This window comes from Taudactylus pleione, unplaced genomic scaffold (assembly GCF_031769625.1).
Source record: "Taudactylus pleione unplaced genomic scaffold, aTauple2 ptg000380l, whole genome shotgun sequence".
NCBI classification, from domain to species: domain Eukaryota; kingdom Metazoa; phylum Chordata; class Amphibia; order Anura; family Myobatrachidae; genus Taudactylus; species Taudactylus pleione.
Genome location: NW_028284781.1, coordinates 7,025,877 through 7,049,945, shown reverse-complemented (window position 1 = coordinate 7,049,945; position 24,069 = coordinate 7,025,877). Strand labels below are relative to the sequence as shown.

The 24,069-nt window shown below is 38.4% G+C and overlaps 1 protein-coding gene across 1 annotated transcript in view; it reads left to right on the top strand.

Annotated features, from left to right (window-relative positions):
- The window catches only part of CREB5 (cAMP responsive element binding protein 5), a 566,841-nt gene extending 545,205 nt beyond the window's left edge, over positions 1 to 21,636 (top strand). The window contains exons 9-11 of the mRNA XM_088445420.1: positions 5,243 to 5,470; positions 10,719 to 10,827; positions 20,286 to 21,636. Of these exons, the coding sequence (XP_088301546.1) occupies positions 5,243 to 5,470; positions 10,719 to 10,827; positions 20,286 to 20,449 (501 nt within the window). The 3' untranslated portion in view covers positions 20,450 to 21,636. The remainder of the gene's footprint in view (positions 1 to 5,242; positions 5,471 to 10,718; positions 10,828 to 20,285) is intronic.
- Positions 21,637 to 24,069: the final 2,433 nt, after the last annotated feature.

Here is a 24,069-nt window from a genome sequence, read left to right as displayed (position 1 = left end):
AAACAGGTGGGACAATTACTGACCCAGCAAAATAGATTAACTTACCTGTACATCATTAAAGAAATCCAGAAACAAAGGCCTGCTGGGGGGCTACTTGAGACCTGGAGTTGATAACCCCTACTCTAGCTAGTAATTGCCTGATAGTTGAAATAAAATTATACTAATAGTGTTGGCATGAAAATCCTACAATAGTATTAGCATATAAACAGTGTCAACATATCCTCAATTTGGAAGGTATTAGAACAAGTGAATGGCATGCATCTTACTCAGCAAATACATTTAGGTTTAAACATAACAGTAATAAGTAGGTGAAGAGCTATCCATAATACTGTATGTGATGTGATGTAACAAGACATCATAGGTATATTCTTCACCTAATATTTAGCTATAATACATCAGCCATTATGTATATATTTAACATTATACAACAGATGATTAGACTGATATTAGGCACATGAAAAAGCAGAATCAGTGTGTTTTAATTTTTGTTTAAATGTTGTATTCTGAAGGTGCCAGATTGTTCCCCATTTCGTAATCTTGCTATATTTCTCGGTTATTTTTTATCAAGTTCCAGTACGTGATCATATTTCACAGATAAGCCAGATGACTTGTGCTGTCCGTATTGTGCCTTATAGTAACACAAGGTTTCACAACTATATAATTATAAGCTGGTGACATTATTGTTGTAGCACCATAAATAAAATCATGACCAGTTATTTTTCAGTAGTGTGTGTCACATATTCTGTATATCATTAGGAAACCTACAATGATTTAACTTCATAGTTACAAGGTCTTACATCTTCCCTGTCAGAGTCTTGAGTGCTGCCAAGTAATCACATGACCCCTGGCAATTCTAAATCTGCATGCCAATCATGTGCCATGTAAGTTCCACTCACCTGTCAGACTCCCAAGGGCAGCACTTAGTCTTACAGGTTTAATGTAATGGCACTTTTGATCAATGTGAATCTCCTCAACGCATATGCACCATTACAAATCTTTTCCTTACCAGAGGCTGTATGTCAGATATAATTTAGGTGCTAATGGCTACGCCTTTGAACATTTGCCATGCTTATGCCAAACCTGAGTTTCTGCAGTAAGAGGTTAAAATGGCAGCAGCATGATTTGTGATGTTATCTACAGGACATGGGAAACTCCCTCTACGACTTTACTTTAGTAAACAAGGTCTACAGCCCTTCCAGACTTACACAAATGTGCTACTTTGTATTACGAGGCAGGTTATTTTGTATTGTATTCATTTATTTTACAAAACTTAGTTACAATTCACATTTAGCCTATCAAACGTGGACACTTATCATTTTCACTGAATTCTGTTCCTTCGGTCAGATATCGCTTATAAGAGGGCAGTTGTGACATCACCCCTCTACTATGTAAAATAACATTCTGTAGCGTAGGCTGTAGATAAAAATTACATTGCACAAGTCACATTGGAATGTCAAATCCCTTATGAAAGCTATGAGCCTGTGGCCCCATACCTCTGACTCCTGTCATTTCCTTAATCATTAAAGGAGAAGGACATTCACCCTATGTGTTATGGGAAACATTTGGTCAGAGGTTTGGAGTGTTGATCACAGTTATAATCATTTACTCTGTAGTAGGTTACAAGGAAGTTTCATCCTTAGGGATGGGCAGCACAGACGGAGTAATGGTTAGCATTCGTGCCTCACAGCACTGAGATCATGGGTTAGATTACCACCATGGCCCTACCTGTGTGGAGTTTGTATATTCTCCCTGTGCTTGCGTGGGTTTCCTCCGGGTGCTCCGGTTTCCTCCCACATGCCAAAAATATACTGGTAGGTTAATTGGCTCCCAACAAAAATTAACCCTAATGTGTATGTGTGTGCGCATGTAATAAGGAACATAGATTGTAAGATCTACTGGGGCAGGGACAGATGTGAGTGGCCAAAATATTCTCTGCAAAGCGCTGCGGAATATATGTGCGCTATATAAATAACTGGTAATAATAAATCCTATATTATTTTTTAATTATAATGTTATTTTAATAAAATGCTGTCATGAAAACTAATTTAAAGATGATTGTAAAACATTGATTGTACCCACTCCTATCAGCCTCATTAGAGAGGAAATAATACTTCAATAAACTACAATCGGAGTTCAGCTCACATGATGTATAAGCCAATTACATATACCTACCAAAATACACTTTAAAACTCATTAACAGCTAGAGTAAATCCAGCTGGAAAGTACACCTTGGCAAAACCATGTTGCGCTGCAGGGGATGGGGGAATTCAATATGTTATGATGGATTTAGAATTCGGAGGGGGTGCATGCTAGATCAACTCGAAATTCCCGTACATTGTAAAACTAAAGCTGCACTGTACTTGGGTGCAATATACAAAAAAAACAGAAACTATGATCCCTTCATACAAAATAAAATTACATGATAGTGAGAAAAGAAAAGTATTTGTTATATATATATTTAAAACAAATAAACAACTATTATTTACCCCGTGTTGTGTGTGTCAGGGACCACTTTGCACATTGTAACGCTTTGCAATCCTGCTTTGTGCAACTCATGTGTTAAAGAAATAAACACTGCGATAAAATATATTTTATTTACCATTTGTATCCTGTAATGTGCAGTACTAAATTACTTCTAGGTTTATATTTGGGTTGAAGCACTAGGACTCCTTTGTATTTAGTTAGAAGTGTTGTTATGTTCTCCTATGGAAAAGCAAAAGATTCTTAATAAATAATAGTGATAATAAAGAGTGGATATCCTATGGATTTAAAGTGAACTTGTCACTGTGAATCAACATGTTTTACGTCAGCAATGTCTTGTGGCGTGTCATCCAGAGTAAGGTAAAGACTTCCTATTAAGCTTCTGGAAGTGTCCACGTACCCCGGATTACATATAGCACAATTCACACACAGCCAGGACACTCAGAAGTCTAATCCATCACTATGTTTGTTACAGATCGTTGAATACATTGTTCCTACTATATAGGATCATAGTTCCTATAGATTGCATATTTATCTACTCTCTTGGAATATCTACCAGGAGAGTAGCCCACCCTCCCGGATCCTGCCCACTTCCCCATTGAAGTTGTAGTTGTATGTCATGGGTCTTCAACCTTTGGCCCTCCAGCTGCTGTGGAACTACAGATCCCAGGATGCCCTGCAACAGTTTTAGCATGCTTATATCAAAACGGTGGCAGGGCATGCTGGGATGTGTAGTTCCACAGCAGCTGGAGGGCCAAAGGTTGAAGACCCCTGCTGTATGTATATATTGTAAACTTTCGAGCAGGGCCCTCTTACCTCTTAAGTCTGTTTGTTCATTTCCATTTTTATTACTGTGTTTATTCACAGATTCACGGAGTGTGCTGGCACTATATAAATACATTTTATTAATAATATGCTGTTGAGGTTGCTAACATTTTACGCTCCTAAAGCTTTTAAATTGAATAGGTTCCAGGCTTTTCTCACTTTAAATATGGATTCATTTGGCCTCCTATAAAATGGCCTGTACATCCGGGGGCTGTCCTGCCAAGTTCCTAAAATTATTAAAAAATATATTCCAACACCATTTAATCATGGGAAAGGCAAGGGTGTGACAGGATGGGGGACTAGATGCCCACACTCCCGCGTTATAACAGAAATATTAACCATTTCAGGTTTCCTGTGTAAGCAGCATTTATTGTGTGCATATAAACATGAAAGTAGCAAAGAAGAGGCAAATTTGAAATATTTTCTGCACAATCTATTACAAGAGAATCAACTGATAGAAAAATACCAAATACTTAGGATGTATAGAAGGAAATATTATTGACTATTGCAATGCCAAATTATTTTCAGTCCTGCAGTTGACACTTTTGTTACTATTGCAAAACATATGGGGCTTATTTACTAAGTGACAGATTTACAAAGCACACCTTTTACTTGTGTTTTATTTGTGTTATTGCAAGCAAATTTTAAAACAATAATACTATTAAGTGCAAAACCAGGTGTGCTGTATTAGATTCTGCAGACAAAAACACAGATACTCAGTGGCTTTGTAAATCTGGAATGTAGTAAATCAACCCCTTAGTTTGTGACTTTAGCTGGTGATACATAGGTTGATCCGGCTGTTTAATGATACAAGCGAACAGCCAGAGCTGGTATCATTACTCTTTGTTACCCAATCAGAAACTTATAGCAGTTTAGCGCTCTGGCCAAATGTCCGAATACAGAAAATGATTAGCTTGGACAAAAGATGGCCGCATACTGTACACAGCTGCCATTGTGCAATTGGATTGAATGTCCATCAATGCCAACTAGATGTTGATTTGGTTCTATTTATGTCATAATTTTTTCTTTCTGTGTGTGTGTGTGCATTTTTATATTTATACTAGGGATGTGCAGGCTCGGATAGGTTCGAATTTGCACGCCGAGTTCGGATTTTTCCCTCCAAAAAATGGGACTCAGAAAGAGACAAAACGTCATCTTGCATGGACAAACATCATCATTCCTGGACTTTTGTCCAGGAATGATGATGTTTGTCCATGCAAGATGACATTTTGCCTCTTTCTGGGTCCGTTTTTTTGGAGGGAAAAATCCAAACTCGGCGTGCAAATTCGAACCTATCCGAGCCTGCACATCCCTAATTTATACATACCCAGCTTGATTAATATTTGTTAGGTAAGGACTATGATAATGACATTAAAGACAGGTTAATTTTTTTTTGACTGGCTTTGAGGAGGTTTCAGCTTAAAAACTAGGGGGCTGGGGCAGAGTTGTTTGTAAAATGGGTGTAAATTACCCTTAAAAAATGCAAGCAATCATAATGTGCTTCCAGCCATTTGGTTACATCTGTGTGCAGGTCTGATTGGTAGCACATAATCTATTGTATAGCACCTGCACTCTATCCTCCTTATAGGCATATATAAGTGTGTCTGCAGGTCTGTGTGACCCGCTCTTACGGTATCTGGTGCAATAAGCATGTCTTCAGTTTGTAAGCATGCACTCAGCGATTACACACAAGTTACACTACCCACACTGGCATAGTACTCACTCTGCGTCAGCTCTTCCCATTGGCACCTTCTTTATTGCATGTTTCTCAGTATTTGCTTAATGCACAGGTAACTGTATTTATCAGCACGAGAGATTAAGACATTTACAGAAGTTATTTGAATGATGTTTTGGCTGAGATTATTATTTTTGCAGATCAGATGTCTGTTTTTAGTGATATTAGAGAGTCAATTAGCTTTAATTCTCCTCCATCCAGCTCTCACCAGCAGCACAGCAAATGCAGCCCACTCAGACAATACAGCCCCCTCAGCCCACGGGAGGCCGACGCAGACGGGTGGTGGACGAGGATCCAGACGAGAGGAGGCGAAAGTTTCTGGAAAGGAACCGAGCAGCTGCTACCCGGTGCAGACAGAAAAGGAAGGTCTGGGTGATGTCACTGGAAAAGAAAGCAGAGGAACTCACCCAGACAAACATGCAGCTTCAGGTGTGTACTGTACGGCCTCAGAGAGCCACTGTTTATAGCCCAAGAGCCTTCTGTACAACTCTATCATACACAACCTGCCTGCAAAGCAAGACACATTAGATTAATAATGAGAACATAGACATAATGATTGAGGTCCTTCTTATAAAAACACTTCATGTCAAAGTATGCCAAAAAGAACTCTGCATAAGTAAAAGATTCATAAAAAATTTTTTTAATAAGTCCACAAGTCTAGCCTGTGCATAGCATAACTTTAATTTCTCTTTTATTAAAACATTTATCCAACACGAGTTATTAAGGATATTGAGGTTTTAAAATTGGCTATTTTATCTTGTTATGAAAATGATTCCTGCCAAAAACATTCGCTTTAAACCTAACCTATAAGGAATGAAATGGTATTATAATATTTCAGTCTGTCAGTGTAATGTATGGTCATTTATATGGAACGTCAGCAAATTGTTCTTTCTAAACATGATAATTGGAAAACAAAAAGCCCTAAGCAGCCCCATCACTGATCCGCTCACCGTGATATTTCCTGGTGGGTCTTATGGTCAGTCCACCCCTGCTCATAAGGAATTGTGGGGTCCATGTACTAAGCCTTGGAGATAGATAAAGTGGATGGAGATAAAGTACCAACCAGTCAGCTCCTAACTGTAATTTTTCAGCCTGTATCGTGACAGGAGCTGATTGGTTGGTACTCTATCTCTCTCCACTTTATCTTTATCCAAGGCCGTTACCTCTTTTTCACTTTTACACTAGTTTAAATTATAATTTTTTTCAGTTTTTTCCTAAATTATTATTTTACAGTCAATAACATATTAAGGTTTCAGCCATATATAATATTATAGGACTCAAATAGTTGTCATCAGGCCGATGCTATTGTGTAGACACAGAAGTGTACACACAGACATAGGAGTGTTGGATATTCAGGTAACTGTGCAGGTCTTGTTTCTGTGCATAGCGGACAAGTGCAGAGACCTTTTCTCAAGCACATTAAAGCATATATCTAAGCCAGCAGCGCGCTATTAATTCTGGAGACATTGCACCTATGGTGCGGTCAGACATTTTGTTGACCAGATAACAATGAGAATGTGGCCTATGTGTTCATTAAGGCACTTAGGCATGATGTTTCCCGTGAAAGTCCCTTCAGGTGTCACTGCTTCCTAATGAATTGATAGCAAACAAAATGGCTGACTCCAATACATGTAAGTTATAGGTATTCAGAGCTAATGTAACTTTTAGGTAACAGTTTTGCTTTAAAATCAAAATTGCAATAAGCAGAGAGTATGCTAAATATACACGTGTGTCTCATTACAGGAGACTTGGTTTCAATTCACAAAAGGCCATATTTGGAAATGTTTAGCTTTTATTTAAAGGGTTGCTATGTGACACTTTACCTAAAGGTTAAAATCACATGCCCTGGATGGAGCCACATCATCACTGATCTCTAGGCTCAGATAGTATCTCTACATCTTTTATTTGAAGTGGTAAAGGTGAAAGTTTAAGAGTATTAACAATTGCCATATGCACCTGTAAAGTCTACATCAAACCATATGAAGCCACTAACTAATAACAAGGCAGAAACAGTCAGCCAAGCTAGTGGCACTCATATAATTAGGTCCATCCAAGCCTTGGATTCCAAGGCACCATTATCAAGTATATTATGGTGGTTCCATAGATAGTCCAGTGTGCTAGCTCTAGTAGTGTAATTCACAATATATACTTCTGATGTAAATGTACATAGTGCTGACCTGTTCTTAGAAGTATTAACAGAGGCTGCTGCAATCTCCGCATATAGAGTAGGGCTATTGGAAATGTACTACATGGTACCCTCTTTGCTCATATACAATAGGTATTTTCCCACATTTACATAAATATGCAAATATCCTCTGACTCCATAATCGGTGTGTTCTCAATGCTCATATCCAGGGCCGGCAACAGAAATCATCGGGCCCGGTACACAAATTTTTATTGGGGCCCCCATCCCCGGGTCCCTGACAGGTACAGGCCAGTCATTTGAGAGTTTTTCTTACTTAGATGTGGTTTCTCTGCAATTGGGAAGCTTTGAAGGAATTGTTCATCCCTGGGCAGATGGTGACTTCAGTCGGTATACATATTAGAGATCACATGGTGTGGAAGATGCCTGTTTGCGTAGGAGTATAACCAATGTCTTTGTCATATAGAAGTGTCTCTTCATGCTGATGCCATAGTAACTCACCCCATTCAGGAGTCTGCACTGTATAAATATAGAAATCACTTCCCTCCTGTAAAATGGTTATTGGAACATAAGGGACATGAATTACACAAACTGCCTACAAGTAGAATAAACTTTTATATTTCCAAGTGCTTAATATCTGTGTATCTACAGTCAGGTGCATAAATATTGGGACATTGACAGAATTTTCATATTTTGGCCTCTATTCACCACCACAATGGCTTTGAAATGAAACAAACAAGATGTGCTTTAACTGCAGACTTTCAGATTTAATTTGAGGGTAATTACATCCAAATCAGGTGAACGGTGTAGGAATTACAATGGCTTCTATATGTGCCTCCCACTTTTTAAGGGGCCAAAAGTAATGGGACTATCAACTCAAAAGCTATTTCATGGACAGGTGTGGGCTATTCCCTCGTTATTTCATTATCATTTAAGCAAGTAAAAGGTCTGAAGTTGATTCTAGGTGTGACATTTGCATTAGGAATCAGTTGCTGTCCACTCTCAATATGAGATCCAAAGAGCTGTCACTATCAGTGAAGCAAGCCATCATTAGGCTGAAAAATCAAAACAAACCCATCAGAGAGATAGCAAAAACATTAGGTGTGGCCAAATCAACTGTTTGGAACATTCTTAAAAAGAAAGAACGCACCGGAGAGCTCAGCAACACCAAAAGACCCGGAAGACCACGGAAAACAACTGTGGTGGATGACAGAAGAATTATTTCCCTGGTGAAGTAAAACCCCTTCACAGCAGTTGGCCAAATCAAGAACACTCTCCAGGAGGTAGGTGTATATGTGTCAAAGTCAACCATCAAGAGAAGACTTCACAAGAGTGAATATAGAGGGTTCACCACAGGATGTAAACCATTGGTGAGCCACAAAAAACAGGAAGACCAGATTAGAGTTTGCCAAACAACATCTAAAAAAGCCATTACAGTTCTGGAACAACATCCTATGGACAGATGAGACAAAGATCAACTTGTACCAGAGTAATGGGATGAGAAGAGTACGGAGAAGGAAAGGAACTGCTCATGATCCAAAACATACCACCTCATCAGTGAAGCATGGTGGTGGTAGTGTCATGGTGTGGGCATGTATGGCTGCCAATGGAACTGGTTCCCTTGAATTTATTGATGATGTGACTGCTGACAAAAGCAGCAGAATGAATTCTGAAGTGTTTTGGGCAATATTATATGCTCATATTCAGTCAAATGCTTCAGAACTCATTGGACGGCGCTTCACAGTGCAGATGGACAATGACCCGAAGCATACTGCAAAAGCAACCAAAGAAAAAGTGGAATGTTATGCAATGGCCAAGTCAATCCCCTGACCTGAATCCGATTGAGCATGCATTTCACTTGATGAAGACAAAACTGAAGGGAAAATGCCCCAAGAACAAGCAGGAACTGAAGACATTTGCAGTAGAGGCCTGGCAGAGCATCACCAGGGATGAAACCCAGCGTCTGGTGATGTCTATGCATTCCAGACTTCAGGCTGTAATTGCCTGCAAAGGATTTGCAACAAAGTATTACAAAGTGAAAGTTAGATTTAGGATTGTTTAGTTTGTCCCATTACTTTTGGCCCCTTAAAAAGTGGGAGGCACATATAGAAACCGTTGTAATTCCTACACCGTTCACCTGATTTGGATGTAATTACCCTCAAATTAAATCTGAAAGTCTGCAATTAAAGCACATCTTGTTTGTTTCATTTCAAAGCCATTGTGGTGGTGAATAGAGGCCAAAATATGAAAATTCTGTCAATGTCCCAATATTTATGCACCTGACTGTATATTTTGTCCCATCAGACATTTATTCAGAATATATTCTATTCGTTTTAATGCTTGCTCTGTTTATTTCAAAACCTAACATTATCTCACAATCTGGCAAATAACATGTTCCCTTTAGCAACTTCTGAAAACAATAATTATCTTGACTTGGTTTTGAATATGAATTTGTAAGCTGTTCTATAATTAAAATTGTGTTGGAATTTAAGACACAGCCTGCATTTTCTTAATTAGCGTGCAAACCTATTGTGAATTAATTGGTACTGGATAATCATATACAGCACTGGAATATCTACACAATTCTGCCCCTTCGCTACAGACTGTAGACCAGGGGTGGGCAATAAGCGTCCCCCCAGCTGTTGTAGAACTACACAGCCAAGCATGCCCTGTCACAGTTTTGCTATTTGGTCATGCTAAAAGTGTTGCAAGGTATGCTGGGATTTGTAGTTTAACAACAGCTGGAGGGCCACTTATTGCCCACCACTACTGTAGACGGATGGCATCAGTAGGCATCTAAGCAGATACCACCAATCAGACAACACTGTCCTGGTCATTCTCGGGCACTGTGCCTGAGGAATATAACCTCCCTCTCACTGGAACTCTGTGGAGGTCTTAGGGGATAACATGCACAAGTTGACAACTCAGTAACTACAATATTTCAGTACTGCTTTCATTAGATTCACATAGATACCAAATTTATATAAATCTTCCTACACAATTTTACTAGTATGCTGATAATTTAGAGCATTGGTAGAAAACTTGAAAATTAAGAGCTCCCGCCAATCTCATAATACAAATCTACAACAAGTGAATACATATATACTGATACAGCAGACAGATGATATATAGTCGCTAATTCAGAGTTGGGAGCAAAGAAAAAAGAAAATGTACACTTGACAAAACCGTGTTGCACTGAATTAGAGTTGGGTTGTGTGTGTCCTGGCTGAACTGTAATTTGCCGTATACAAATAAAGTTATCCAGTATTTGAGAGCTGCATGCAAAATCATAAAGTATGTACCCTGCATGCAAAAACATAAAAGTATTTTTTTTTCACCCCTTGCATGGCAGCATGGTTTGTTCAGGTGCAAAGTTGCTTCATTTATTGTTTTTGGTTTGCACCTAAATGCAAATCAGCCCTATAGTGAGAGCTGCGCTCAACATGCATAAGAATGGATGCACTACAGTCTACTATTATAAAAAAAAATGGATTTCCATTGGTTTGATGTATTTCCTGTTGTACTTTCTTGCAGAACGAGGTGTCCATGTTGAAAAACGAGGTAGCACAACTCAAACAGCTATTGCTAACACATAAAGACTGTCCTATAACTGCCATGCAGAAAGAGTCACAAGGATACTTGAGTAAGTAATCTATATTATTACACTACTGCATACCTTATTTATACCAGTCAGATACGGCCTCACATGTTTTGTGATAGAGCATGGATTTGTTAATTTAATACTTATTGGGATTAGGATTTTCAGTAATGGTGAAAACTCTCCTTACAGTTACAGGTTACGGCATAGGTCAGCAGTCAGGTGAAACACAGTAGTATAATAAAGAAGGATCAGTCTGGGATAAAAAGTATGGGGATGTAGTGTACATTCTAGCACCCTGCACCTGCTTGGGCTGTCACACTCTGCTCTGGTGCTTCTAGTTCACTCAGATGTTGCAACAAAATGCTGAGATACAGACCAGAGTGTGCTAGAAGCACCAGAGCAGAGAGTGACACCCCAGACAGGAAAGAGGAACTGCACGGGTTGTGACAGGTGCAGGGTGCTAGAATGAACACTAGGATGCATCACTATACTTCCTAATAGTAGAGCCCTACATTATTTTTGAGGTTTATTCATGAATTGGTGTCTTACAAATAGCCAGTTTTCGGCACAGGCTTTAAAGCAGCAATTTTTATCCAGTACACGGAGTATTGCCATAAATAGAAATTGACAGTTAAAAACTTGTAGCAACTTTGTATTTTGTACTTTGTATTTTCTGACATGACAAATGAGATCTCCTTGGTGAAAAAAAAAGTAAAAACAAGAGAAAAGAAATAAAGAATGGTGACCTCAATCTAATAGTCGTACACAGCTTCATGATTAACAGACATCAGACGTCCTAAATCTGAATGTACTCTAATTTATTGCCTAACCATAAATGTAACAAAAGCTCTATAATTGTCTACCCCAAGCCCTAACAGAGCTCTTATGTTGTTTCCCCATGTTCTAACAATTTTAATATTCAGTTCTCTTATGAAAACTTGGTACATTTGCTATTAAAAAAAAGTCAGAAACTGCGCTAATATAAATAAATCGACTGATAGGGCTGAATGAGATACATGACACGCTAAAAAATATATAATCAAAACATAAATTTAATAAAAGATATTAACATCGATATATTGAATATTATCATTTCAACAATAATTCATAAGGTAGCTAGCCCTCTTTTTAAAAAGAAATATGCACACTGCTATAAATAAGAAACCCATATGTATATAAAATATATACTGAAAAGCCATATATAATTAATATCCTTCCATTCCTGGATATGCACAGAGCATTTCAAATAAATGATTTGTGGAACCTCAAGTCCCAGAATATAAAAGGGAAGTAGCGCAGTCTCGGACCTTTGAATGAGGGAAAGTCACTAAGTTGCCAGAGACTCCGGCTGATGACATTGATTCCATGTCAGGTGCAGAAGTAAAATCACAGCCTTGTATAGGTAACATGAATTACCAGTAGCTCCAAACACAGTAGCTCCGGCTGATCTGAATGATCCCGAATCCAAGGGTGGCCATGAAGGGTGGCCACCCACTGTGCAGCATTCAGCTGCCCCTCACCACCATAGTTTTATTAGTCCAAACGGACGAATGGTGATCGGTGTGTCGCTGTGGACAGGCTGGTAGCTGGCACTGAAATAGTTGGGATATAAACGGCTAATGAGATGATAAATTCCAGCATGCAATCAGACCTCTGACATGTTTCGCCCCCACATACATGAGGCTTTTTCAACATTTGCTATTAAACCTGTAGCATGTGGACCCACTATTGTAATTTTTCCTTTGGGTCTCCTAAATGGGCACTGAGCCATTATAACTGTGCCAATATGTCCTGTAAAACACAAAGCGCTCCAGCCAAAAGCTTTGCAGTTAGTGATAACATAGATACAGTTTCTTAAAGCTGCAGTACTGCCTAGAGAGTAGAGAGGGAGCAAGAACCCCACCATCTCCCAAAGCCTGGGAGACAATTTTTTTTAATATTTGGGAATGCTGACGTTAACCCCCAGTCACATACGACTGAGCAGTGCCATACATATACAGAGATTGAGGCAGAACAAATATTGGGGATTCTCAAGCTCCCTCAAAGCTGGCCACCACTCCGCAAAGCTCAGGAGGCTGCTCCATGTTGCCATCATAGGCATGCGCAGAAGGCAGAAGCTGGCAGAAGGGATGCCACTTCATCACTTTCCCCTCCGCCGTGGACTGCCCCGTCCCCCTTTCCCATCGGGACACTGACTACTCACCTGGAACAGGCATTTTCTCACCACTCTGAAGCTCAGATGACACAATCTTTGAGTTTGTTGCTTCGTCATCCTGTAGAATGTCCATTTTGCATTGTATCTGTAACTTCGCCTGCTGCAGAACTTATACAGGCTGATACTGAGTTGGGAGCAAAGTGAAAAAAAAAAAAAAAAACAAGTAACTGCACCTGGAACAAATCATGTTGCAATGCAAGTGGTGCAAATACGTTTATAGTTTCTGCATGCAGGGTAAGTAGTAGATGCTTTTGCATGTAGCCAACACATACAGTACAGCTTTATTTTTACACTTCAATTTAGAATGGAATTTGGACACACCCCTTCTAAATGTAAAGCTGGGTACACACCCCTGCGATTTGCCGACGCGATGGTGCAATGTAACGATATATCACATTGCCGTACACACTGCATGATCCACCATATGACAATGCAATACAGTATATCATTACAGGCTTAATCTAACAACTCTGCATCATCCATGGCATTGTCCCATCGGATGTGCAGCACATCAGATTGGAAGATACTACCACCTAATTCATTAAACAATTAACCGGGTGGATTTGTGAGTACACACATGGCTGGTTCTAAACTTTGCAGAGCTGATGGCAAAAGTTTCCTTTGACACTATGAGCTCATGGGGCATGGCCTGATCAGGGGAGGGCATGGACCAGAAAAATAAATAAAGAAAATACTAATTGTGGCCCCGCACCCTGCATGGGGCTGGGGGGGAGTTTGTAAATATGGCGGCGGGCACGATCGGGCGGTGCTGTCAGATTAGACAGCGCTGATGGGGTGACTGTGACCATGCCCTCAGGCCATAGCGCCCAGAGCGATAGCCCTTCTTCCCTGCCCTAGAACCACCACTAGGTACACACTATACGATGGTCATTGAAATTGCAAACCATATGTTGTAGTGTTTACCCAGCTTTAATCTCTATGCACATATTACATCTGCCCCACCTGCAGTGCAGCATGGTTTTACCAAGGTGCAAAGGTTCTTGCTTTGTTTTGCTTTTCTCCCAACTCAGAATCAGCCCCACAGTCTACAACTATAGCAAGGGTGACAGCAATGGCCAATTCTTTCTGCCCTGAGATGTGTTTGGTGTAGGACTTGTACATGTGCACATACACATACATACTGTATGCACATACATTACATATACACATACATATGCAGTTGCTGGTTTTGGGGAATTTTGCACAGACTAATACGATCTGTGAGAAATTATTTATGTAGTCACTAGTAAGAATTGCTGCTAATCAATTTAATATGGACATGACTGTCATTGATAGTGTCAAGGAGTACAAGGCTAATTTGTATATGTACTTAAGTATAGTAATATATACATTATATACTGTAGTGTATATATATATATATATATATATATATACACATAAACAGTGTGTTTGTTTTAAAAGGTTTAATGTACAAGTGAATTCATTATGTGGCTGACCAGTCTTATTCACCTATGTTCATGTAGATGTGTTTTTAAATTGTGACCAGTAGTTTGAGTAGAGTTGCACACCCCTGTCATTGTTACCTATGCAATTTCTACACCATGTACTGGACAACATACTGAACCTGCAGAGTCTTCCACTAGTTCAGCTGATGGAAGGACATCTGTGCATTCATGCGAATAGAAGTCTTCTATAGCGACAAACAATGGAGGCCTTTGTCTTACAGAGACTGCACTAAAGCAGCATTTTTATTTAAATTAATATGATTTTATTTTTTCTAATTCTTTAATCTGCTTTCCTGCTTCCTGTGCAAGAATGTCAAAGCATGACATCACAGACAGGTGTCTAACTGCTCCTCTATGCCCTGTATCACTTACGTATGAATTTTACCATCATACACGTAGAAAGAAGTTATGTTTTCCTCATCTTTTCCTTTACTCAGTTACTAACAGTTAAAGGCTGTTTAATCAGCTTAGTTTATTAAACCTATAATTCAGATGTCAATGTTCCATGTGTATTGTTTTCCTTAGACGGAAAATCAAACAAAATTAACTATTTTATATTTTCATCTATTTCATGATTTTCTCGCTTAGAGCTTATGTAGCATTTTCCATATATGTATATGTTGTAGGGCTCTTTCTGCTGATGACAATGGCGATACTGTACCTGTGATGTTGGGAAATTGGCATTTTTTTCAAAAGTAATGAGTGAAACTGCAATGTTTAACTAAATTAGCATTGATGGGGTCTACATGTAAACATATGTTCACTCCACAGTTATCTGTTTAAACATAAAAAAAAATTACCAAATACTCCACGTACCACATCACAATACAGCTTTATATACATCCCATCAATGTTTTAGCTTAAAAATATATAGTAATAAAACATCTTGAATTTTCGTGAATAACTTTCCATTGTCTCTAGAGTAGGAGTAAGTATATGTAATTGGATCATACATTGTAATCAGCAGGAATGGCAATATGACATATATGTTTGTTATAAAAAGTAACATTTGTAAAGGGGACATTATCATGAAAATTGTGCATGATGTATACATAAATGTAGCTTTAGGTAAGGTGTTTAAATCCACCATCTACATCTACACACATTTTAAATATACATCAAGTACACACACACCATAGCATACGTGCCAACTTTTATTTTGGGCCCCTCGGGAGATGTCATTTGGGTTGGCTCAGGTAGGAGGTGCAGGGACATGGCACCTTGAGCTGCATCAGCACAGCCCTGCCCTCCACTGTACATTGCCAGGATTTGCAGCATTGAGTAGCGGTCAAGGAGTTGGACCGGCTACAATGATGCAATTCACTGCACGTTGCGTCCACAAAATTAGGCAAGTGCTCAGCACAGCTTAGATGTATTGGTACTGTATATTTTCTATAAAATAATGCCCAGATTTCTACATTTGTAGGGTTGTATCATCCAAATAATTGTTCCTACACTGTTTATATAGCTATAGTTTTCTATGTAGTCACACTAGCTGGTCACTTTTATCTGCCCAGTTAGCTGTGTGTTATATGGCCAATAAGCATACTGACCTACTTTTCTGCTCTCACCTCCAGTAGAGAAACCATTGGTGACATGCAGGTGGCCATTGTGTCTTTGTGTGTGTTGGGTATTGTGGTGGCCCCGCTGAGAATTGCATCATCAAGAAAAACACATTCCACCCATTTTACTAGGAAGCGGGCAAGATACTAGAGGGTAACCTGCCCTCTGAGTAATCCCCACAATACGGGAGCCTCCTGGACACATAGCATAGACAAGTATACCAATAAGTCTAGAACATGTCCCTTAGGTGACTAGAGCAAGGGATAGAAACGCAGAGAATAACTTTAAGGATAATTTGTTACGCTTCAATAAAATGAGAACTGTATTTGTATAAAATACTACAAAAGAACATAGAATGTAGTACAGCCCCGATCTCTCTACATATGTGACACAGTGGCACTGCGTGAAGCAGTGCCAGGGCATTTGCTTACAGTGCATGCCGCTTTTCTTTGCTCTCTGCCAGGAAAATAGAGCATACATATTACAGATGTGTCCACATATATCTATCCTCAAATCGCGCCAAATATACCCATTATAACCAGTGCACCATGCCACACAGGCTTTTTTTTTAACGAATGTGGGTCTTATTCACATCATTAATGCGACAAAAGTATAATGCACGGGTGCCCTGGACACTGGCGATTGCATTGCACGCCGCAGATGTTTGTGACTTGGATGCTAACTTGGGTAAAAAGGCAAAAGCCTGAGTAATGATATGAGTGAGCTGTGCCATGCATCATGCCACACAGCATTGTTCTTAATCGCCGACTTTATACCAACTCCACTGCAACAAAAATACTAATCCTAAATTACCAGGACACTATAAGAGACTTTGTATGCAGCTACGATGTGACATAGAAGCTCAGTTAAGAAATAAGTATGAAAGTCCGTAAATCCTTACCTGTGGCAGAGTGCCATGCCCCATATGGGGCAAACAGAATAGCTGTATGAGGACACATCTCTAACTCAGGGGTTTTACTTTATACACATTCGTATTGTAGTGTACATGGCACTGTGTAAAAATGATCCTACTCAAAAGTGACACATTCATTTAAGTTCACCATATATTGATTACAGGACAATACCTGTATTTAGAAGCATATTATACATTTTTAATGATAGTGTCCTTATAATATTGCTCTATCTTGGTGAGCGATATGTCATAAGGTATAATTCTTTATATGACATATTTGTGCAAATCCGACATGTACTGCTGGATATCACTGCTTGCAACTGACCCTCTGCTCTTTACAGTATCTTTAAATAATGGATCATAAAATTGTAGGGATTCCTCTACTGCAATACAACGCTACTGCTTAAAGCAGAAATGGGCAACCATGGGCTCTTTAATCATTGTGGAACTACAAATCTCAGCATGCCTGGTCAAGCATTCTGGAATCTGTAGTTCCATAACAGCTGGAGAGTCACAGTATTCTCACATCTGGTTTACAATGTATTTATAGAAGCGTTATTATCAGCATAGACTTCTGTAATAGCTTTTGAATTTTAATAGTACATTTATATAATACCTCCTGTGTCTGGGTTACAAGTGCATAGCCTTCACATATAAACAGCAGTGACCAATCACATCGAACTTTCTAATCCTGGATTGTATGATGTCATATTTGGCCTTCTTGCAAAACATTATTTAAGGCAACAAGAAAAGGTGCAGGAGAGCTGCTTAAAGCATTTAAAATGAATTTTCCATTTTATGCAGGATGAGTACTGCTACTCAAAAGCTGTCCCGTGCATGGTAAGTTCAGTTTCTTTTAAAGATACAGCAGATTTCCTATTTAAAGCCTTGGTCTTCTTGTTTTCCTATCCATTATTGGCAATGTTGCCACTAGGTCAGAGGAGTAATGTAACATGCAGCTGCAATGAAGTATAATAAGACAGACGTGTTACTGTTAACTGTTTTCTATCAGTAAAAGATTTACACGTATATGCATATAGCTACAGCAATGATATTCCGCATTGGTATGAAATACATATATCAATGTTATGGGTAGATGCACTTAGTTCTAACCATAATATGTCTCCTGTTTCTGCTGTTTCTTACTGTTTTTCATTAGTATCCATGTTAGGAGTCATGAAATACAAAGAACAATGATCCTGCCACTATAGGAACACTTCTGGGTATAATATATATAATTAGGGAGCTTAAGAACACCTAAGTATGTGACGAGGTGCTGCCAGTATGTACTGTCAGTGCAGGTGTACTTTGGATATAATAAGCAGGTGAGCAGCTGTTATTGTGGGTTCCTACGGTCCAGCGTGTGGATATATTATAACACCTCTTGTGATTACGTGCGAAAAAAAAAATGCTGATGCAGCTTTTATGACTTGAACTTAAAATTCCCTCATGAGTTTATATAGCAAATATTTCCAGTATATCATTACTCTGCAAACGTGTAACACTGTAGTTTGTAGGTTTCCCAGTCACCTCTACGGAAACAATAACATTATTTGACCAATGATTTACAAAAAATTATATTTATTCAAGTGGAAATCTTCCTTTTCGAGAACTTTTGTAACTGGAGGCTGATCAGTCAGGAGTGATTGGTAAAATGCTGCCCTTTGAAGTTGTGAATCATTAACAATAAGGGGGAGATGTATCAAGGCTTGGAAAGAGATAAAGTGGAAAGAGGTAAAGTACCAACCAATCAGCCCCTAATTGTAATTTTTTCAAATGCAGCCTGTAATATGACAGTTAGGAGCTGATTGGTTGGTACTTTATATCTATCCAAGCTTTGATACACCTCTCCCAAAGTGACATGTTACATTCTTTCTTTGATACAAGATTGTATCAGTTCTGAGGATGTCGCACTATACTTCAGAACACAAATAGAGATGTTGTAAACAACTTTAATATATTCTGTGTTTCCCCGAAGATTGCAGAAGAAAAGAAAACATTTTCAAATCATTTATATTGTGAATTAGAGGGATATTATTAACCATTCTCATTTTATATAGCTGTGTCTTTTATAGATTACTTTTTTCTGTAGAAGAACTGAGAGAAGTCATCACTTCTTCAAATACTTAGGCAGGATGAGATGAACCCTAAGAAGTCTCTATGTAACAGTCCAGTTAGAACTTGCGACTGTTGTAAAATTTGTCAATGTCTTACCTATTTATTAAGGAAAATATTGCAGCCAATCTTACTAAAACACCTTTTATAGTATTAGGGCTATTTAAAAAGGGGCTACTGCAGCAGATATCATAGACATACCCAGTAGTCCTGTTTTTTGCCATCGCAAAACGAGCCCCACAGCTTTTGGACTGTGAAAGTACATGATCTAACAAACTCTGACAAGCTTTTTTTTAGCCTGGAACCAATAGAAGATGCCACCTATAGATGAGGCTAGCCATTGTAGCCTATAGGCTACATACATTCTTGCATTATTTTCATAGAGGCGCATGTACAGTAAGCCGGACAGGTCTGAACCTGGCAGTAAGGATATAGCATAAGTTATCACTTTACATTTTACTCTTCGCCAGGACGTGCTCTCCTGGCAAGAGAAACAGTAAAAAAGTAAATTCTTATTGCCGCGACATGCAGCAATAATAAGCCACGGTAGTTATTAGGAGACTTTGCCAATTGGTGTTAAATTGGCCTCTTAGGGGTATATTTACTAATGGTCGATCAACTTAAAATCAATGAAAATCGATAAACATTGATGTTATGTTTCTGGGGCTAAATCACACATTTACTAACACTTTATGATTTGGTTTTTTTTAAGTATTAGTAAATGTGTGATGTAGCCCCAGAGACAAAACATCAATGTTGATCGATTTTCATCTACTTTAACACACATAACTTAGGAACATTAGCTAACTTGCTGAAGGTTAAGGTATCAGTTCACAAGCAGTTCTGAGTACTTGACCACTTTACATTGATCCCAGGGGCCACAAGTAGTACAGCGGGACGGATGCTCACACTGAAAGTATTTACCTTCTGTCCCAGTTTGAATGTTTCCAATTATTTTATGTACAAGCACACTGTGACGTGTGGTTATATAGTTCAAAAGCAGCCTGATTTTATATAAAAATAGTAACTAGCATGATCACCTAGAAATTGTTTTACCAACCCAGGTGCTGCTAGTCCAGGATGCACACAGGTTGCTAAATTATTCCTGGTTAGAGATAGTGCCAGATTGGAGAGCTTCAATCTGTTGTATGTACAGTACTTATATGTGTTTTGTATTTTGTGTCATGTGTAGAACTATTGAAAAGCATTGTTCCATTGTCTCCCCTAGGTCCTGAGAACAGCCCCCCAGAGAGTCCGGTCCCTGCCTGCACCCAGCAACAAGTCATCCAGCATAACACCATCACAACTTCCTCTTTAGTCGGCGACATGGTTGGAAGCTCCTCGCTCAACCCTCTCGCCAACCACAGAACAGACCTAAATCCCATTCTCTGAAAAAAATGGGCTCAAGAACGGACTACAGGAGTTTGGTATCAAATCAGATCTTCCATTTATAATATGAACGTTTTTTCAACCTTATTTGAAAGCTGAACGTCTCTTCTATCATCGGAAGGCCTTGCCTTTTCTTTTTTTATAGTATTCATTCAAAATGTGTCTTGTTTTCCTTATAAAAAAAGGGATTTATGCAATTAATATGCTAGCAGTTTTGGGAGAGGCGCGACGCTTTCTCAGTGTTCTGGTACAATGTATTAGTTTATGAACTGAAGCATTTATGTACAGTTACATTTTTATTTCTTATCAGTCTACAAAGTGGCCTGAACCATTTGTTCTTTTTATAAAAAAAAATCTATATATAAAAATAGATTGTCAGCCATTTCTGCTCAAAGACCAGATATAAGTGCTCGCACCGATACTTTATAGTGTATCTGTCATTTACACACGGTGCTAAAACAATATTTGTGAGAATACAGCCTATGCACAAAGTAGGAGCCAGTGGGGTATGAGGCACACAGTGGCTTCAAGCTTCAGTGATGTCACTCATTCTAGTGAATGGATAGGCAGGTTGAATGTTGATTCAGCCCACACTGCATTCACTGTGTGTCAGTGACAAGTACATTTTAAATTAAGCAGTGCTGAAGTGAGTACACCATTGTACCACCACTATTACATTACCAGTATGCTATCCTTTACATTTCACGATCTATGGAATCCTTTTATAATACACCTGTTACGCTACTAAAAGAATAACCTCCTGTAAATTATATTTGTTCTGATATCATCACTAATAATTGGTGAGGTGTGATGTCATCACTTTAACGTTCATTAGGATATTTTGAATATTATGGGGCAGATTCAATTAGCCATGGGATTTACCACGTAGCTGCAGCAGCATTAATGCCCGGCGCTATTCAGTTATTTGGCAAATTCCTGAGCAATTCAATTACTAGCAACACAATCACAGTTCCCCGTAAGCACTTTAACAACTCTGCAATTAAGCAAAAACAATCCTGCAATATATAATACTATTATAAGAACTGCACTGAGTTGACCATATAATGAAGTGCACCCACCATAGAAAAAAATAATACAATTTATTAAAATGTTCACTGGTTGAATAACATTAAATGCATGGGTCTCAGCATAAAAATAAAAAATCTATAAAATAACATAGACAATGGATATGTATAAAGATAGATAATATACAAATATCATCACAAAAAGGACCCTTGCCCAAATCCAATATATATTTGGAGAGTAATAGAATGTAAATGTCCTTTAGATGTCCACAGTTTATCAATCAATAATCCTGCATCACCAAAGTTCCAAACAATAGATACAATAATTATGTGGTCATTGAAGGTGTTGGCATACGTAGGAGAGAAAAAAATTCTCTGAAGAATGGTAACTCCATTAAATTGCAACAGAATGGTAACATATGTTCCAATAAGAGTGTGTATAGTATAGTTTAGATGGATATTCCAGGTTGCTTACCCTGGTAATAGATATACACCCGTATCTATTCCGTCTATTCCTTGTTTGAGCTGCCTTCGGGGTCCGTGTGTGGTGCTGGCGTCTCCGTATGCTCACTAGGATGAGACCGCCATCTCTGCCGTGTGGGAGACGGTGACAACCAGATGATCACGTGTCCCATCTGAGTTCCCGAATGTCACAGGGAACTTGTGTAGTATGCAGCAGTCAGTTGACAGTAAGGATTTCCAATAACCTCTTGTTCTTGTCGCGGTGGATACAAATAGTGCAGGCTTCCTGATCAGGTCCCCGCAGTCTATAGCAATAATGGACGGTGTAACAATGTTGGAGAGCTGGTGTGCAAGATATAGGCAGTCTTTCTAATGCGTTTCTTTACACCTGGTAATTTCATCAGAGGATATTTGGTGATGCAGGATTATTGATTGCTAATCTAAACAACATTTACATTCTATTACTCTCCAAATATATATTGGATTTGAGCAAGGGTCCTTTTTGTGATATTTGTATATTATCTATTCAATTACTGCCCGTTACACCGCGCGGTAATGGGCAGTAATTGAATAGCTCAGAATAAGTCCCACAGCTAATTGAATCTGCCCCTTATATGGTAACACTGCCCCAACTATATTTTAATAACAATATTAGAAGTCCCCTTGACCTGTATAAAAGCACTCAGTTTTCAGCATTCTGACTTTACATGGTCATCAGATATCTCAGTGACTTCTAGTATCCATATAATTTACAATATATTCTGTATTATGCCACATGCAAACCATTTAACAAGCAGATATATCCAGCATTATTGCATTACAGTTGTATAATATTGTTTCTGGATTTTAAAGCTGTAGGTCAAATTCAAATGCAGAATTTCCATCCCCATTTTTGCCCCAAAGAGAAGCACCACATTGATAGAATAGCACTGTTCAAATTTGTCATTTTAAAATTGCATATTGTCAGAAATATCGTATGTAAAACAGCAACTATCTGAAATGTACTGTTTGCTGTATGTGACTGTTACACATTCTTTCCATGCACTGTACTTTTATTAATTTAACCCAGTCAACCAAAACAATGTACAGGCCTTTTTATACATTATATATATATAAATAAATATATATATACATATATATTTTTAAGCAAGCATTTACTTTTGAATTGTTTAGTCCAATGCTTTCTTTTTTATTGCTTTTTTTTACATTTTACGGGAAATCAAATAGCCTTTTATAAAAATGGAACATATATATATTAGTACACCATGTGTAAAAAAAAAAATCTATTTCTTTAAAATGTCCCAGGGTGCTAATTTAGCTAGATTGTTTTCTTCTGATTTTTTTTTTTTATAATAGAACATAAGTGAAATGATATGAACATAAGCACTAAAGGTAACACAAGTATGTCATTGTATGTTACCATTGATTAGAATCTAACTTTAATGTTTGGTTCTGTTTCCTCAGTTGAAATATATTTGTATTTTTTTTTCTATTTTTTTTTCCATCTGAGAAAAAAAAATCATCTCAGCTGTTTTTTTTTTTTTCAGTCATCTGAGTTTTCTCAATTTTGTAGCTTAACAGTTTGACATATGTATACTTGTGGCTGGGGCATGTCTGTGTTTTATGCTAAATGGACAAGCTGACTAATGTGAGTTGGTACTCCTATACAGTTTACTATTGCATAGCATTTACGTTCATGACTGATGACCTTCACTTGCAGTCCAAAGCAACTCTGAGGGTTATTTATGTTCGTGTTTGAGGGGAACACTGAACCAAAAGGCCATAGCAATTAAGTGAATCCTTACACTTGCCGTAATGGACCAAGCACCTTTAATTGCAGCTCATATGATTTGCACAATCTGTATATACTTTTTTATGTCGATCTTCTGCTCAAAAACCCTCTTTCTCTCTCCTTAGAAAGTCAATGTGTGTCTAGTTTAGTTACATTTACAGTATATACTGGTCTTGGCTATTGCTGTTGTTTTGCTGCTGTTTGTGCCTAGTAACATTTGAAGGCTATGCGTTTAACCTATCAATGCTAGGTAATTTTCCCCAATGATACATATCTTTGGGGAAATTAGGTTATAAACTGACATACTGTACATGGATTTTTGCATCTGCCAAACTGTGCTGCCA